Source organism: Armigeres subalbatus, chromosome 3 (genome assembly GCF_024139115.2).
Source record: "Armigeres subalbatus isolate Guangzhou_Male chromosome 3, GZ_Asu_2, whole genome shotgun sequence".
NCBI classification, from domain to species: Eukaryota; Metazoa; Arthropoda; class Insecta; order Diptera; family Culicidae; genus Armigeres; species Armigeres subalbatus.
In genome coordinates, this window is record NC_085141.1 from 224,492,755 (window position 1) to 224,509,908 (window position 17,154).

The window sequence follows — 17,154 nt, forward strand, 5'->3', positions numbered from 1 at the left end:
CATTTCTGTAGATAAAATAGTTTGGATCTCTTTTAATGGAGAGTCCTGGTTTTAAATACGTTTCAGTTATAATGGCAATATGCACATTATGAACTGAAAGGAAGTTGAATAATTCATCTTCCTTACCCTTTAGAGAGCGGGCATTCCAATTTAGAACTTTCACACAATTATTTGGATCCATTGAAACGGAGTCCGATAACAATTTTTGTGTGTACTTTATACCAACCTGAACAGCTTCAGGAATGGTATTTGCTTTGAACATTGCATCAATCATGTGATGCAATTGTTCAGTTAAAAATCAAAATCGGAAGCAGTCATGCTACCTGAATCGGCAACATGACCGTTATTTTCCGTTGGGACATGGGTATAAACCTCATTTTGGGAAGAGAAATTTGGTCTACCAGCAGCGATGTTTGCATACGTAGGTACATTGGAAAAATTGGAATTTACTGAAGTGCTTGCTACCCGTTGACGAGCGGCAAAATTTGTTTGTGAATTGTGGTGGGTATGAATTGCTCGACCGGTAACCGGTTTCGAAATTTGAGCGTTTGAAAAATTTCTACCCGTCGAATCTGGGATCCGATTGGAATTTCCCGTCATCAATTTTGCACGGGAATTCAAAACTTTTTTGCGTGAAGGGCATTCCCAGAAATTGGATTTATGATTGCCCCACAATTTGCACATTTAAATTTATTGGAATCTTCTCTCACAGGACATGCGTCCTTGGCGTGAGAGGTTCCACCACAAATCATGCATTTAGCATCCATGTGACAATGTTTGGTTCCATGACCCCACTTTTGGCACTTACGGCACTGGGTGGGGTTTTGGAAATTTCCTGCGGAAATGTTCCCATGTAACACGGACATGAGACATAATACAGGCCTTTTCCAAACTTTTCATATTATTTAGTTCACTTTTGTTAAAATGAACTAAATAAAATTCTTGAGAAATGCCCCTCTGGGAAGTACCAGAGTGGGATTTCTTTTTCATCTTAATTACGTGGACTGGTGAAAATCCAAGTAATTGAGAAATTTCAATTTTAATCTCATCCAGTGATTTATCATCACTGGGGAGACCTTTCAAGACGACTTTGAACAATCGCTCAGTTTTGTCGTCGTATGTGAAGAATTTATGGCGCTTCTCAGTTAAATACTGAAGAAGACGTTTGCGATCGTCAAAGGATCCCGGCAAAACGCGGCAGTCACCCTTCCTAGCAATCTGAAATGAAACCTTGATCCCCTGAAGGTTACTTAAAATCTCATTCCGGAAGCCAGTAAACTCGGCAACAGATACCACAATTGGCGGAATCCTTTGCTTTTTCGCATGAATCGAATCACCTGGGCTAGAGGTATATTCGATTTGCTCACTTTCATCATTAATCAAATCGAACTGATTGCTCAGTTCGATTGGAGAAGAATTATTTCCGATATTAGAGTTAGAAGGAATATCTGAATTCTCCAGCTTCCTTCTATTTTTTCCGCGCTTTGGCAGGACGGTCTTGAAACCTTGTTTCTTTGAAGGAAGTGGAGAATTCAGAGACTCCCCCTTCCTCTTGTTTTTATTAATGCTCATTGCTGAGCGTGGAGACGTGACCTTCCAAGAGGTTTTTCCCAGAACGGTGTCCCTGCAGGATTACCACCGCTTGTCGGAATTTTACTTCCGCAAATGGGTCCAACGTAAAACGAAGGCACGGGTCCTTGCAAAGATCGTAACGGGATCAGTGGGTACAAATAGCGCTAAGAAGCACCGTTGAAATTAAAATAGCTTCGGGTAGTATTAAAAACTTCCTTCCGCAAAGAGAGAAAGAACCGCACAGCACGAAAGCACGATGCGGTCTCCTTTAAAAAACAAAGAATTTTGTGAAGCTCCATGCAAAAAGTTAGGTGTTCTTACATCTTCCGCGTTTCTAGTGTTATATCTATGAATGTCACTTCCTCTTTCAATTCGATCACACAAATATCGAGGCAGCAAACCATTTACTACTTTAAAAATGAACACCATTGTTAAATACACAATTCTTTGCTTCACCGAGAGCCACTGCAATGCATCCAACAAAAAAGTTGAGGAAGTGAATCTGTTACATCTTAAAATCAAACGCATAATCTTATTCTGCAAACGCTGCAATCTCGATATTTGTGTTTGATTTGCTAAAAACAAAATGGAAGGGCAAAAGTCCAAGTGAGGAGAGATGATTGATTTGTACAACTGTATTTTACTAGCTGTATTTAATTCGTTTTTCAGTCGACATAGGATTCCATACTTCTTGGCTATTTTCTTAATGACATTGTCAATATGTTGGTCAAATTTCAATTTATCATCAATAATCACGCCAAGATATTTAATTTCCCGTACGCGATCAAGAGTCTCGTCATCAATTTTCACAGAGACATTATCAATTGAACGATTTCGCGAAATAACCATATACTTTGTTTTACTAATATTCAATTTTAACTGTTTGTACTTCAACCATCTACTTAAAGGCTCCCCCAAACCTAAGCGATTTCATCGCCGCGACGGCGACAGCTAGTCGCCGCGACTCTATCGTTGGGTCGCTGCAGGCAATGTTCCATTTACGCTTCCATACCAACGGCGACAAAATCGCAGTCGCCAAGCGATAGAATCGCGTCACGATTGTCTCGTCGCGTGTGTTTGGGGGAACCTTAAAGAATGCAAATCTTCATTCAAGTGTTCAATCGCTTCCTCCAGATTTTGAGCTGCAATGAATATTACAGTATCATCAGCAAACAAATTAATATCACAATAACGTAAGACCCGTCGCATGTCATTAATGTACATAATGAACAAAAGGGGCCCTAATACACTTCCCTGTGGTACACCAAGGTCATTCTCCACGGGACACGACACATAATCATTGAAAGTAGTCCGTTGGGATCTGTCAGACAAATAGCTTTCAAACCATTTGTATGCAGAACCCGAAATTCCAAAGCGCTTAACAGTTTTCAACAATAACGGCCGAGAAATTGTCTCAAAAGCGCGTTTGAGATTCAAAAACACAGCTAGAATAGTATCTTTACGCTCCATATTTTCTTTCCATTTAGATAATACCAAGCTCAATGCAGTTTCACAGGAATGACCTTCTCTGTAACCTGATGGTTCCGGTATTAACAAGTTATTACTATTTAAATATGTAATTAGCTGGCCTTTAACTACAAGTTCTAAAATTTTCTCTAATGTGTGCAACATGTTGATGGGACGAAACTGTTCGGCTTTAGTCGTTCCAGCGACTTTTTGTATTGATCCCTAGTGATTCCTTCCAAACATGCGGCACGTGCCCAGTTTGTAACGATTCATTTATAAGGTCCAGCAAGTTGTGTCCAATGACATGAAAGCAATCTTGAATAACTCTAGCATTAACATTATCAACTCCAGCCGTTTTACCTAAAGAAAAGCAAATGTTTTTAAGTTCTTCAAAAGTAATAGGGTGAAAACAATCAAATCGACAGTTAATATTTATCGGCTGTTTTATTTCATCAGGCTCATCCACTAACTCGATAGATCGGTTAATGGATAAGACACTATTGACGAAATAATCGTTGAATTTAGATGCAATTTCTTGTTCTGACTGTTCTAATGTGCCATTAAAAGTTATGGACCGCGGCTTGCAACTACTAGGCTTTAATAATGATTTCAATATTTTCCATAACTCTTTGCTGTTGTTTTGATGCTGATAAATTTTCCTCTGAATATACTCGCATCGTGTACGTGTCAAAGATTGCGAATATTTGTTCCGCGCTACCTGATACCTATTCCAATGATTTTCATTATTAGTTCTTTGAAACTTTTTATACAATTTATCTCTTTTACGTTTCAGGCGCAAAAGATCTAAATTATACCAGCTGTTAGAATTATGCAAAGTTACTAACTTCTGTTCTATTAATTGATTGGTACAGGATTTCAAAACGTTTGTGAGAACAGCTGATCTTTCATCTATATTACCGGAATTTTCTTGAAAATCCACGTTTCTTTCGACAAGACCCGAAATTGCTTGTTTAGAGTATTTTCTCCAGCACTTCATTTTAATTAAATTACTATCATTACTATATATATATATATATATATATATATATCTATATATCTACTATATATATACTACTATCTACTATATATATATATATATCTATCGGTGGTTACAGGAAGGAAGGAATCTTATCCTCCCTAACCGTATGCAAATGCATCCTCTGAAATAAGGGATCAAATTTTCCCTACTCTTAAACCGAACAAATGCATTAACTGACAGAAGGAATCATATCTTTTTTTGCCATGCCCATATGCCGGGCAAATGCATCTCAATCATTGAGCGCTCCTGCGTGAACCAACTCATTTGCGAATTTAAAGGAATGCATTATGTCTGAGTTTTTCATGCTATAACGGATCATTTCACTCATTTTACAAAAAATCATTTCGCTACAAAAAGTGTTTAAAATCAATTTGGGGGCAATTTATTGTTTACACACGCAAATTATCCATTGTCCTACACAGAAAAAAGTAATGAAAAATAAACAGCGCGTAAAACTTGACATGCGAAAATTTACGCTATTCTACGCTGAAATTGTCCTCTTGCTAACAAGATTGCTTACAACTTGTACGCAATATTGACGATTCACGTCGAATATTGTATACATTTGGGCTATATCCCGTATGGAATTACGCTAATAATGGTGTTCCATTTATGTGCATGCTTTTAAGCGTAAATTTCAGTGGATTTTTCTATCTGTGTATGTGTTGAACGTTAATTTACTGTTCATTTACGAAGGAGAACAAAAGAAAACCTACAATGATTCACATGGATCAATGTATGATTCAACTCAAGCCATGATTTTTCAGGCGTTGAGTTGGGTGCGTTTCAATTCACGATTGATTTGAATCGTTAATGAGTTTTGAGATTTTGAGTTTTTACCAACACTGCCAACCTTATATAGTTCGATACACCATTTTCTTGGCCGATCGTGATTATTTTCAATAGTTATTCACTTGGGTTTGTCCCCAGTCGAATGTAACTTGTTGTATGAGGGGGCTTGGTGGCCTTGTGCCACTACTTCTGCCCCATAAGCAGGAGATCAAGGGTTCGATCCCTGGCCCCTTCTCATTTCATATTAGATAATTTCGTTAATCATATAGCTAAATCTCTTTGCAAATCAAATTCTCATTGCTAGCAAGCAGGATTCTAAATATAGAATTGCTATAACAAGCTGCCTGTTACTTAGTAGCAGTAAATGGATTGGTATTCATATGTACCTGTATGCGGGTGCTGTATACGGCAGCTGTTCTCGAGCAGCCCTCATACAGATACGAGTGTATGAGGCCTGTTGCCGTGTAGCGGTGATGCGGTAGACGTGTACCTGGTAGAAGAATCCAATAGCATTCGAATTCTAATTGTAAAAAATAATCCCATTAGAATTCACTTTGATACTTTCCAATTGAACTAGTACTTTTAATTCTCATTCAAATATTCCCATCCCATAGATCGCATAACTTACCAAATCGAATACCTTACGAATCGAGAGAATATGTCCCTTCCCTTCTTACTAACACAATATCCTATCCTGAGCCGATCATGGAGATGCAGAGGTATACTCGCTCTCTAGTAACAACATGAGTCGAACTCATAATTCTTCCTTTCCTTGATGAACGTAAGGACGTGGCCGGCACCTTTATTGACTTAGTAAAATGCAATGTATTTCCAAAATTTATACACTGAGAATGATAGCTAAATCCCAAGCTCCATTTAATTGGTTCCCTGTGCAATTTCGCAGGTTCTAATCAATCACGGAGTAGCAACTACGAATTTTGCGGTCATCCTGCTCATGCTCAGTCGAATGCAACTTGTTGCGAGAAAATCGGTTAAGGATTACTATAACAAAAGTTGGCTATTGTTTTCCGATTTTTCGTATACACAAATAGTAAAGAACAGAAGCTGAAGGTTTTTGCTATGCGACGATAAGTATGAAATTTATTCAAAAGGTGTTGAAGTATGCGCGCAGCAATTTCCTTTCGAAAATTCTCAGTGCGCGTTGATCCTTCACGAGCATTTGTCCAGGTCTCGTGCTCGTAGAGAACTACCGGTCTAATAAGCGTTTTGTAGATAGTCAGTTTGGTACGGCGGCGAACTCTATTCGATCGGAGCGTTTTGCGGAGTCCAAAGTAGGTACGATTTCTTGCCATGATGGGTCTCCGAATTTCTCTGCTGGTATCGTACCATCTATGGTGGGGTGCAGATGGCGGACGGTACGTGGAGCATCCATCGTTCATACCGCGAAAATCGGAAGACTGCGGTGGGCCGGGCACGTAGCCAGAATGTAGGATAGTAATCCGGTGAAAATGGTTCACGACAACGGTCCGACGGGAACAGGAAGGCGAGGTGCACAGGGGGCAAGGTGGATCGATCAGGTGGAGGACGATTTGCGGACCCTCCGCAGACTGCGTGGTTGGCGTGGTTGCAGCCATGGACCGAGCCGAATGGAGAAGACTTTATGTATTGCACCGGCCACTCCGGCCTTATTCTGGTAATAAATAAATAAATGAAGTATGCGCGAGCCATCAAAATAATAACTATCAAAGCGTCCGCTTTTGCCGTACAGGCATTCCTGAAGAAATTGTTCTAGGAACTCGTAGAGCAACATATTGAAGAATTTCTAATGGCACATATGAATATCCCAATGAACTACCAAAAAAGTTTCGAATAATAATAAATAATTAAGGACGATTTTATTTAAGAATACTAATTAATCCAAGTGGAATAATTGTAAAATGCTTATTAGAGGAGGATTCACGAGACGACTTTTACTGTGGTCGAACTAGAAGAGTTTTTAAACTATTGTTTTAATAATAATTTTGTATCAAAATAAATCTGGTGCTCTGAAATTTTTTTTCGGTACATGATTAGAAACTTATTAGGGTTTCCATTCTAATATAGGGTAAGGCGGTATAATATGCCCCCCTCCAAGACAAATTCTTGATAACTTTTTACTTTTCAACGCAATTTATGCACACTTTGTGTTATTTGGTAGTCTAGGAAGCCACAAATGCATTGCCCGTGAGTAGACATATACAAATATTACAGATAACACAAATAATAAAGCTTTTTTGAAAAGTCGTGAAAAAAATGGATTTCAAAAAGTGCCTTAGCAATACGCCCCACCTTAACCAAAGACGTTTTATAGCCCTTCATTAGTATTTTATCAATCCCATAATAAAAAAGGTTACAAATCCTTATGTGCTTGACATTGGAAAACCAACGTAAGTTCATTTAAGCAGGTTTGAATTACATTTCAATAGCTTCCATATAATTTGGAATCAACTTCTGCAAGCTCTGTGCTAGTGTCCAGTTGGTAAGGGCATATTGCCCTGCCTACACTGGGGCGTTTTGACTAGTGAAACATATTTTTGAAAAACATTACATTTTTGAAGATGGAAGCAATTTTTTATAAAGTTATATAAAGTGGGTAACAACAACAGAGTGTTCCAGTGCAAGTTTTTCGAACAGTATGTTAGCGTCGCTCCAGAATGTTTAGCAAACAAACATTGAAAGTTACATCAAAACTGTATCTTTTTGTATTTTCAAATATTTTCATTATGTAAAACAAAAATACTTCCAAATTCACATAGTATGTTAGTTTTACAAATATTTATAGGTACCAACTGATTTTGGCCCTTAGTTAATTATAGTTTTCTAGAAATCAAAGGAGGCGTTTTGGCCAGGTGGGGCGCATTATACCGTCTTACCCTACTATGTAATAAGATTTCAATAGGATTTTTTGGATTTCTCTGGAACATTCTTGGAAAAATTGAAACAAACTGTGGAGTTTGTTTTAACCTTCCTACAATGCTAAAAAAACTCACACTTACAGTGCTCGGATCATATTGACCCAGATTTGACAATATCTCCGGCATTTCTCAACCAAATTCACATGGTAATATACCCAAAATATTCGCTAGCTCATAAATTTTGTGGATTGGTGACACCTACATCCTGTTATCGTTGACGCATCATCAGTTGCTCAATTTTATATGGACGAGAATTGCACAATAATATCGCGCATGAACTATTTTATTGCTGATTTTTTTTTAAATATGCCCAATACTATTTCAGAGATGACGAATAATAAATGCAGACAGATGTTCCAGGTTCTCCAAACCATTTTGGATTTCAGAGCCTTAGTCTACCAGTCAATTACGCTTGGTACCAAACTAATAGCAACCCATGGTGTCCATGCGCATAATTAACGATTTAGATATGCCCAGATCGAATGTTCTAAGTTCTCCAAATTGTTCTGGAGTTCAGTCAGACCAATTGGTCTACCATGTAAACTGGGCTCAATGCAAAGCCAATAGCAACCCATGGTGTCTATATAGGCCCTTAAAGTTATACGCATGACTTATGATTTAGATATGTTCAAACCAGATATCCTAAGTTCTCCAAATCATTCTGGAGTTCAAACCGATTGATCTACCGAGCCATTTGTGCTTAGTGCAAAGCCAATAGCAGTCTATCGTAACCATACTGGCGCTCAGAGACAATGTGCTTGGTTCACGATTTATATCTGTCCAAATAGAATGTTCTCCAAATCATTCTGGAGTTTTGACTATCTTCTACCAAGGCATCTGGTCTCGATGCATAGCCAATAGTTGTTCATATAGCCTCCTTGAAGCCATGCGTGTGGTTTACGATTAAGATATATCCAAATCGGAAATTCCAAGATCTCCAAAGTCATGCTCCAAATATCACTCAAGAGTTCAGATTAATTGGTATATCTACAAAGTCAACTCGCTTCAAAACCAATACCACAGACCGTGCCTTTAATTTTCGATTTATGTTCATCCAAATATGATGTTTGGAGCTCTCAGATTATTGTCTGAGAATAAATCTAATTTTTTGACCATTTGTATAGTCATATTGCAGCCATTTCGTCATTTTATGTCGTATTGGTCTGGTTTTATCACTTTCTGCTCGTACGGATCGCAGACTTCTGAATTGATACCTAAACCGAAAAATCATGGTGACACTTGTTCCAGAAATGGCCAACAAGAGATTTCTTCGAAGTGACCCTTTGGGAACAATATTAGAAATGTGGGTATAAAACTTTAGCAGTTTGCAAGACAAGTGGAATTATGACATCCGGATATGATTCTGAAGACATTGAACAGCATAGGGGTCAGTTCCGAGGCCCTAGAGTAAGCCTCCGAAGGCTTCAAAATCGGATCTCGTAATTCTTCGTGTTTTACAAAACTAAGTTTGATACCCATATTGCCATCATTTATATTTTATGAAAATGACTTATTTTGATGCCTCCTGAGGCTTCCTCAAAGGCCTCTGAACAATCTCCAGGGTAATCAAAATCAAAACAAGATGTCATAGTTCCACTTGTCTTGCAAAATGCTGAAGTTTGATACTCATTTCATATTTTTTTCATTTTTTTAAGGACATTTGAGCTGCCTCCATAACTCCACTTGTTTTGCAAAATGCTGAAGTTTGAGACCCATAGTTTGTGACATTTCGAAAATGGCCAATTTTGATGCTCTCGGAGGCTTCCTCAAGGGCCTCGGAACTGACCCCAGGGTGGCCAATGTCTCCAGAATCATATCCGGATGTCATAATTCTACTTGTCTTGCAAAATGCAGTTTGATACCCATATTGTTAATATGGAGCTTGGTGGTCATATGGCCGCTTCTGCCTCATACACAGGTAGCCCTGTTCCAGGCCCGTTCCATTCCTCATGTTTTGTATCTTTTCATATATTTCTCATGTTCTAGCAATCGCATGAACTGGAAAATGGGCTTTCATACCGTTTCCATCTTCTATCCGTATACCTACAAATTGATTAGCTCTAGCAAGTAAATATTAGAATTCGTAATGAGAAAAAAACGTTTCGGCATCCAATACGCCACTTCATTACTATCACATCGGCAACCCGTTAACCGAGACGAACCTCTGCCATAAAACATAGCCCCCGGATTCCAATAAAATTCCACAGGAACTCGTGGCGAGTGCAGAGGTGTCCTCGGCTTGCAGTGGGCGAGTGACTGCATCATCAATTCCTTCCCATCCCCGATGACCGTGAGGACGTGGCCAGCGCTGATATCGACCATCCAAAATGCTAGAACTCTCGGAATGTGTACATTGAGGTTGTGCAATTGCGATTGTTCTGGTCGATCAAGGAGTAGCAACTACGAAATGCACGGTCATCATGCTCATGTTCATATTGCTAATATGGAGCGAAAACATTGAACTGGCCATTTTGGGGCCGGTTCCCAAAGGGTCACTTCGAAGAAACCTCTTGTTTACCATTTCTGGAACAAGTGTCACCATGATTTTTGGCTCTGATATAATCCCTATATACAAGTCTACCGAAATGGTATGAATAGGGACGAAGAAAGCGACATTTTGTTGGACTTATATCGTCAAAAAGGAAGTTGTGGTCAAATTCACTGCATCTGACTCAGTGTCCCACTGGAATAACTCCGGATAGCAGTACCACATCACAAGTCGCAACATGTATTCAAAATTCTGGGATGCGTACGAGCAGAATAGTGATAAAACCAGGCCTATGCAACATAAAATGACGAAATGGCAGCACTTTGTATGTTTTTTCCTTCACTCAGGCCGATACGGATTGAAAAGTTTTATTACAATCTGGAAATGCGATTCGGGTCTTCTGGACCACGAACACTTTAGGAAGGTCAAGGAACATTATCTCTTGACAAATGCTAGATAAAAGCAAAGCCCACCATAAGACGAAGTAGGTACTATTATTATTTTTATCAAACATAATTGGGAAATAGGATTGTTTCTATCCGTTTTTACGTGTTACATGGAAAATAAAAAAATAAGTTGACAATTATGGATAGATTCAAGTAATTATTTCAATGCATAAAAATACCGAAATTGCGTTTGATTCAGAATGGACTGTACGAATTTTGTATAAACACAAAATGATTGATGATGTAAAAGTTTAATGGTCTTATTCTTCCGAGTTCCAAAAGTTGGTCCAGTTATTCCCTGCTTATTCATGCCGGTAAAAAAACGTTATTTTTAAACTATAATGATCCGTGAACGCGGGCGGTTTCACCAATTCGTCAGTTTGTAGGAAAAGTGCAATGCAATCATCCTTTGACTTGGAGCCCTTGCGTTGTTCGTTTTATGGAATGATGTTTAAAAATTGCGAATGATTTGGTTCACACGGACCTGTCCGGCTTGTTCGATCGATCTGCAAAAAGAGTATATTCAGCACGATCGAAGAACCATTAATTACCCTACCATTGTGAATCGAAATCGGACGCATGATACTGTTTGCATTTCAATGCAATTTTTACAGCTCAAAATATCAGATCATGAATGTGCACTGGTTTGAGAAGGGGCGTGACTATGCTTGACGTCGATTGATGATTTTTAAAGTTTTTTTTTATTATTATTTGAGACGGAGCTGTTTTTAAATCATAATTTTACAACTACCTGGTGAGTCCTGGTGTGCTGATCGAGAATGGCTTTTTGCCGGAAGTCCTTGCCACATTGCGCACATTTGTATGGTTTCTCGCCGGTGTGTATACGAATATGCTGAAATAAATATGAAAAAATATTTGCGTTTCGTTATTATTATGGGTGGAATAGGACCGCGAAAATTATCAAAAATATCAGTATGTTATTCGATAATATAAGCACACCACATTTCTTTCGCAACGGGACTTTGCATTGAACATACCTGATTCAGAATGGTTCGCTGTCGGAAGAATCGCGGACAGTACGGACACCCGAACGGTTTCTCGTTCGTGTGTATTCTCAGATGCTGCGTCAGGTGGGATTGCTGCCGGAAACGCTTGCCACACTCCGGGCATGGGTACGGTCGCGATTCAATATGAATGCAACCGTGCTGCAGCAGGGTGCTCTTCTGTTTGAACTCCTTCTGGCAGATGGGACATCGCACGTACAACGGCATTCCGGCAGATCGTCCGTGCTGGATGACGTCCGGTAGTATCGTTTTGCCACCGTTGGTACCCTTGCTGATGTAGGGGATGTTGTTGCCGAATATAGAATGATTGACGCCCTTGGTATCTTTGAAGTACGAGGGATATTGAAGGCTTCCGTCCGGCGAGAAGCAGGCCCGAGACTCGGGAGTTCCTTGGGACGCTTCGTCGCCAAACGTTTGTTCGTCTTTTGGCTGACCTTCCTGTTCCGGCGGGTATGGTACGTCTTGTGGCCACAGTGTGGCATGTGGTCCGTTTTTGAAGATTAGGTGAGGGGAGACATCTGCAATTTTGAAGTAGGGCGATTAGAGATTAGATGGACATTTTTATTTCCGATTTCGGGTAGTGTTTCTTATTTCTTTTCGTAACACAGGAATAGGATATTCTAGAAGCTTTTGGCCAATATATGTAGTTTTTTATTTTGAATTTTGCATGAGACAGTGATGATATAAAAGTAATCAGAATGTACCCGAAAAAAGAAAAAAATGGTAAATTAGAAAGAGATAAAAAGAAATAACAGCTGATGCATGAAAATTTAGATTTCGATTTCCACCGTAAGTATATTTGGCATCCACGGAAAGTTTGTTTGTATGGTTACTTTTCCTTGAATTCATGTTATGTACCCATATCAATCGAAACCAAAGAATTGGAGCGCAAACTGTTAAGTTTCGTCTGTTAAGAGTTCTTCAGCAGTGAGCACGCATGATAGCGATAAAAAACGACGCAGTTTCTTTTGTGAATATTATTACTAGGTATATGAGCATGTTATTAACAATACAACACATAAATTAGTTTATTTCAAACTTCGAATTTACGTAGGAATCTCGTTTGAAACTCTACTAGAAATTCATTTGATTCTGCACAAGAAGTTCGTTTGAGTTACCACGGAAATTATATATGAATAACCATGGTAATTTCAATGATATGGAAATGCTAATATCATCTTCCAAACTTGGACGTACATGTTCATGATAGCATTAGAGGCGAAAGTATAGAATTGATAGTTCCGTTAGGATACGGCAGGCATGAAGAATGTTTTTATAGAAGTCGATTTGAAAGCGAGCGGAGGGCAATATTTGTGATGGCACATATCGCACGACCTTCCTTCTGCCAAGCTCCTGTATGAAGGGGGAGGGAAGAATATCAGTGTGGAATCTGATATATCTCCACTGGCAAAAGGAAGGTGGTTTGACTTGCTCATATGCCATCGCGTGCGGAAGGGATTTGCTATCGACGAGTACTGTCTCCAAATTTCTAATATGACATCAGCATTTAGTCGAATAGGATTTTGATTGCACAGTTCTGTTTTCTCATTGCGTCCGTCTCGTCGCAACCAACTTGGCTGCCTCGGAGAGAACAAAGCAGAGAAAGGCACTGCTGCTGTACCGTCGACCAATAACAGCTGAATTGATGGATGCCCCCACCAAGGGTAGTACACTAAATTAATGATTTCGTGTGTGTTACTTCTACGTGAAGTTAAACGATTTACAATGATATGGAAATGCTAATATCATCTTCCAAACTTGGACGTACATGTTCATGATAGCATTAGAGGCGAAAGTATAGAATTGATTGAATTCAGCTGTTATTGGTCGACGGTACAGCAGCAGTGCCTTTCTCTGCTTTGTTCTCTCCGAGGCAGCCAAGTTGGTTGCGACGAGACGGACGCAATGAGAAAACAGAACTGTGCAATAAAAATCCTATTCGACTAAATGCTGATGTCATATTAGAAATTTGGAGACAGTACTCGTCGATAGCAAATCCCTTCCGCACGCGATGGCATATGAGCAAGTCAAACCACCTTCCTTTTGCCAGTGGAGATATATCAGATTCCACACTGATATTCTTCCTCCCCTTCATACGGGAGCTTGGCAGAAGGAAGGTCGTGCGATATGTGCCATCACAAATATTGCCCTCCGCTCGCTTTCAAATCGACTTCTATAAAAACATTTTCATGCTCGCCGTATCCTAACGGAACTATCAATTCTATACTTTCGCCTCTAATGCTATCATGAACATGTACGTCCAAGTTTGGAAGATGATATTAGCATTTCCATATCATTGTAAATCGTTTAACTTCACGTAGAAGTAACACACACGAAATCATTAATTTAGTGTACTACCCTTGGTGGGGGCATCCATCAATTCAGCTGTTATTGGTCGACGGTACAGCAGCAGTGCCTTTCTCTGCTTTGTTCTTTCCGAGGCAGCCAAGTTGGTTGCGACGAGACGGACGCAATGAGAAAACAGAACTGTGCAATCAAAATCCTATTCGACTAAATGCTGATGTCATATTAGAAATTTGGAGACAGTACTCGTCGATAGCAAATCCCTTCCGCACGCGATGGCATATGAGCAAGTCAAACCACCTTCCTTTTGCCAGTGGAGATATATCAGATTCCACACTGATATTCTTCCCTCCCCCTTCATACGGGAGCTTGGCAGAAGGAAGGTCGTGCGATATGTGCCATCACAAATATTGCCCTCCGCTCGCTTTCAAATCGACTTCTATAAAAACATTCTTCATGCCTGCCGTATCCTAACGGAACTATCAATTCTATACTTTCGCCTCTAATGCTATCATGAACATGTACGTCCAAGTTTGGAAGATGATATTAGCATTTCCATATCATTGTAAATCGTTTAACTTCACGTAGAAGTAACACACACGAAATCATTAATTTAGCATGGTAATTTCGTTGCATATTCCCCGGAAAATTCGTTCAAAATTCCACGAGAAATTCAATTTCCATTTTAATTACTTTTGAATTTTCACAAGAAACTCTATTGATTTTTCACAGAAAATTTGAATTTCTGAGGTGTTTTTGATTGAACTTCTGCGAGAAATTCTGCGAAATTCCCAAGATAAGTTCCAGGGCTGTTACAAACTGGACAAATTCCAATCCACGAAATCCGCGACTATCAAAATGAAATCCGCGACTACAAAAACAAAACCGCGACAAACAAAAATAAGCGAATTATCATGTAAAAACAAATTTCAATGCGAGGGTACGAGGGTGATGTTTTGAATGGCGAATCAGAAATAATTTTATGTTTTATAAATAAATGGATCGTTACATTCCTAGCCGCCAGGCTTTCTCACTTCATAGAGTTTTGATGTCAAAGTTCACAGATTTAAATTTCACTGAAAATAAAGTACATGACGTTTCATATCAAGATACATTATTTTACCAAAAGAATAAACTTGTAAAACGTTATACGTTCAAGCAGAACTGACTTTCAAATGCAGCCAACATAATTGATGGCTATTTCACAGTCAATTCAAGTGTTTTGAGGCCTTCAGTAGCATGAATTTGGATATAGAGTGATAAGAACAGTTGACGATTCCGAACTCATGGTAAAACCAAAGTGGGAAGCCGCAAGTTTGGATTCTACACACTAGAACTAACATCGATATGAGGTTCTAAGTAAGTTGTTTAGATGGCGTTGGTCACACGTAGATTTGGTTAATGGTAATATTGAAGAGCAATAACTTGAAATGTGTTAACTATTTAGAAACCCAGATGACTAGAATCCTTACGCTACCTTTTGGCAGGGCAAGTGAATTGAACAACGCAGTTGAATTCAATGGACTTGCCAAAAGTTGAACATGTCAAAACAGACAAAAGTCAACTTTCTTTTCGTTCGAGTAAATTGAATGGAAATGTTTAGACGTTCAATTCGCGTTCAATAAATTCGAGCAACTTGTTCAGTGGATTATTTTAGGTAACTCATTTTGCACTCAACGCATCAAAACAAAGCCATAGTAGCGGCTTTATGTAGGTATATGTAGGTTAACATGCGAGAGGTTTTGAAGGAACTAGTCTATGGTGGCGCAATCTACTCATTCCATAGCGGCAGATTCTGCTTTTCAATAATCCGTTCACTTGCCCTGTCTAAACGCAGAGGGAAATACAGGACTTGCGATATTCTGCTCCTCATGAACATACAAGTACCCAGTCGGAGGGATTGCATCGTCTATTGCGAGCAGTGGATCGTCGGATTTGCAACCAACCGGGATTTTCCATGGTGTCTCAACTTCTGCAATGTACTCAAGCACAAGCAGTGTTGTAAAATGTCATTGCACTATGGTCCAGGATACAGATTTACGCGGAAAGATGAATTTTACGCCAAAACTATATTTTTTAGAAAAAAATGTTGTTCTACAAAATTGTTCGAAATAGTAAGGCCATCATTATGGTTCTATCAAAAAATAGGGTGGCCCATCATAAAAATTAGTAAATATTTTTTTTATTTCTCAGAATATTGACATGTTATGTTCTACAAAGTTGTAGCGCAGCTTATTCCAATCAATTTTGCTTAAAAAAACTTTTTCTGTAGCTCTTGAGTTGGTTGATTTAGAGCAATTTTACCTAATTGGATTAGGGTGTACCTAAAAAAACAGTATTTTTGATCTACTTTTTTTATTTTAGATTTTTAGAAAAAGTCGTCTTCAGGTAACTTTTAGAGCTCAAAAAAATGCAACTTTTGATGAATGAATATGCTCAATATCTTTTTCCGATAAAAAGTTATAATCGTTTTTCATGCAAAATTACATTTTTTTCATAAGTTGATATCTCCGGTAGGGCAGACCAAAAAAATATATTTACACGACATTTGAAAGAGAAATTAATATTCTTTATTATGTCAAAAAATTGGGGATATGTTATTTTTTTATCTCAAGTTTTATCAATTTTACTAAAATCATGTTTTTTCAAATAAATTAACATAACTCGACAACGGAAGAAGATACAGACAATATTCTTATAGCAAAACACGCGTTTTGAAAAGCCCCAAAAGTCTTCAGAAGATGACATTTTTTTGAGCTCTAAAAGTCACCTGAACACGACTTTTTCGAGAAATCTAAAACAAAAAAAGTAGATCAAAAATACTGTTTTTTTGAGGTACACCCTAATCCAATTAGGTAAAATTGCTCTAAATCAGCCAACTTAGGAGCTACAGAAATTTTTTTTAGCGAAATTGATTGGAATAAGCTACGCTACAACTTTGTAGAACATAACATGTCAATATTCCGAGAAATAAAAAAAATATTTTCTTATTTTTTTTACATGATGGGCCACCCTATTTTTCGGTAGAACCATAATGATGGCCTTACTATTTCGAACAATTTTGTAGAACAACAGTTTTTTCTAAAAAATATAGTTTTGGCGTAAA

The 17,154-nt window shown here is 38.5% G+C and overlaps 1 protein-coding gene across 4 annotated transcripts in view; it reads right to left on the bottom strand.

Annotated features, from left to right (window-relative positions):
* LOC134220345 (endothelial zinc finger protein induced by tumor necrosis factor alpha) overlaps positions 1–17,154 on the bottom strand; it is a 192,529-nt gene that overhangs the window by 9,092 nt on the left and 166,283 nt on the right. For 3 of the 4 annotated variants that reach the window (XM_062699378.1, XM_062699377.1, XM_062699376.1), the window contains exons 6-7: positions 11,718–12,262; positions 11,468–11,572 (exon numbers count right to left, since the gene is read on the bottom strand). In XM_062699378.1, coding sequence (XP_062555362.1) covers positions 11,468–11,572; positions 11,718–12,262 — 650 coding nt within the window. The remainder of the gene's footprint in view (positions 1–11,467; positions 11,573–11,717; positions 12,263–17,154) is intronic. The other variant, XM_062699379.1, reaches the window with a different exon arrangement.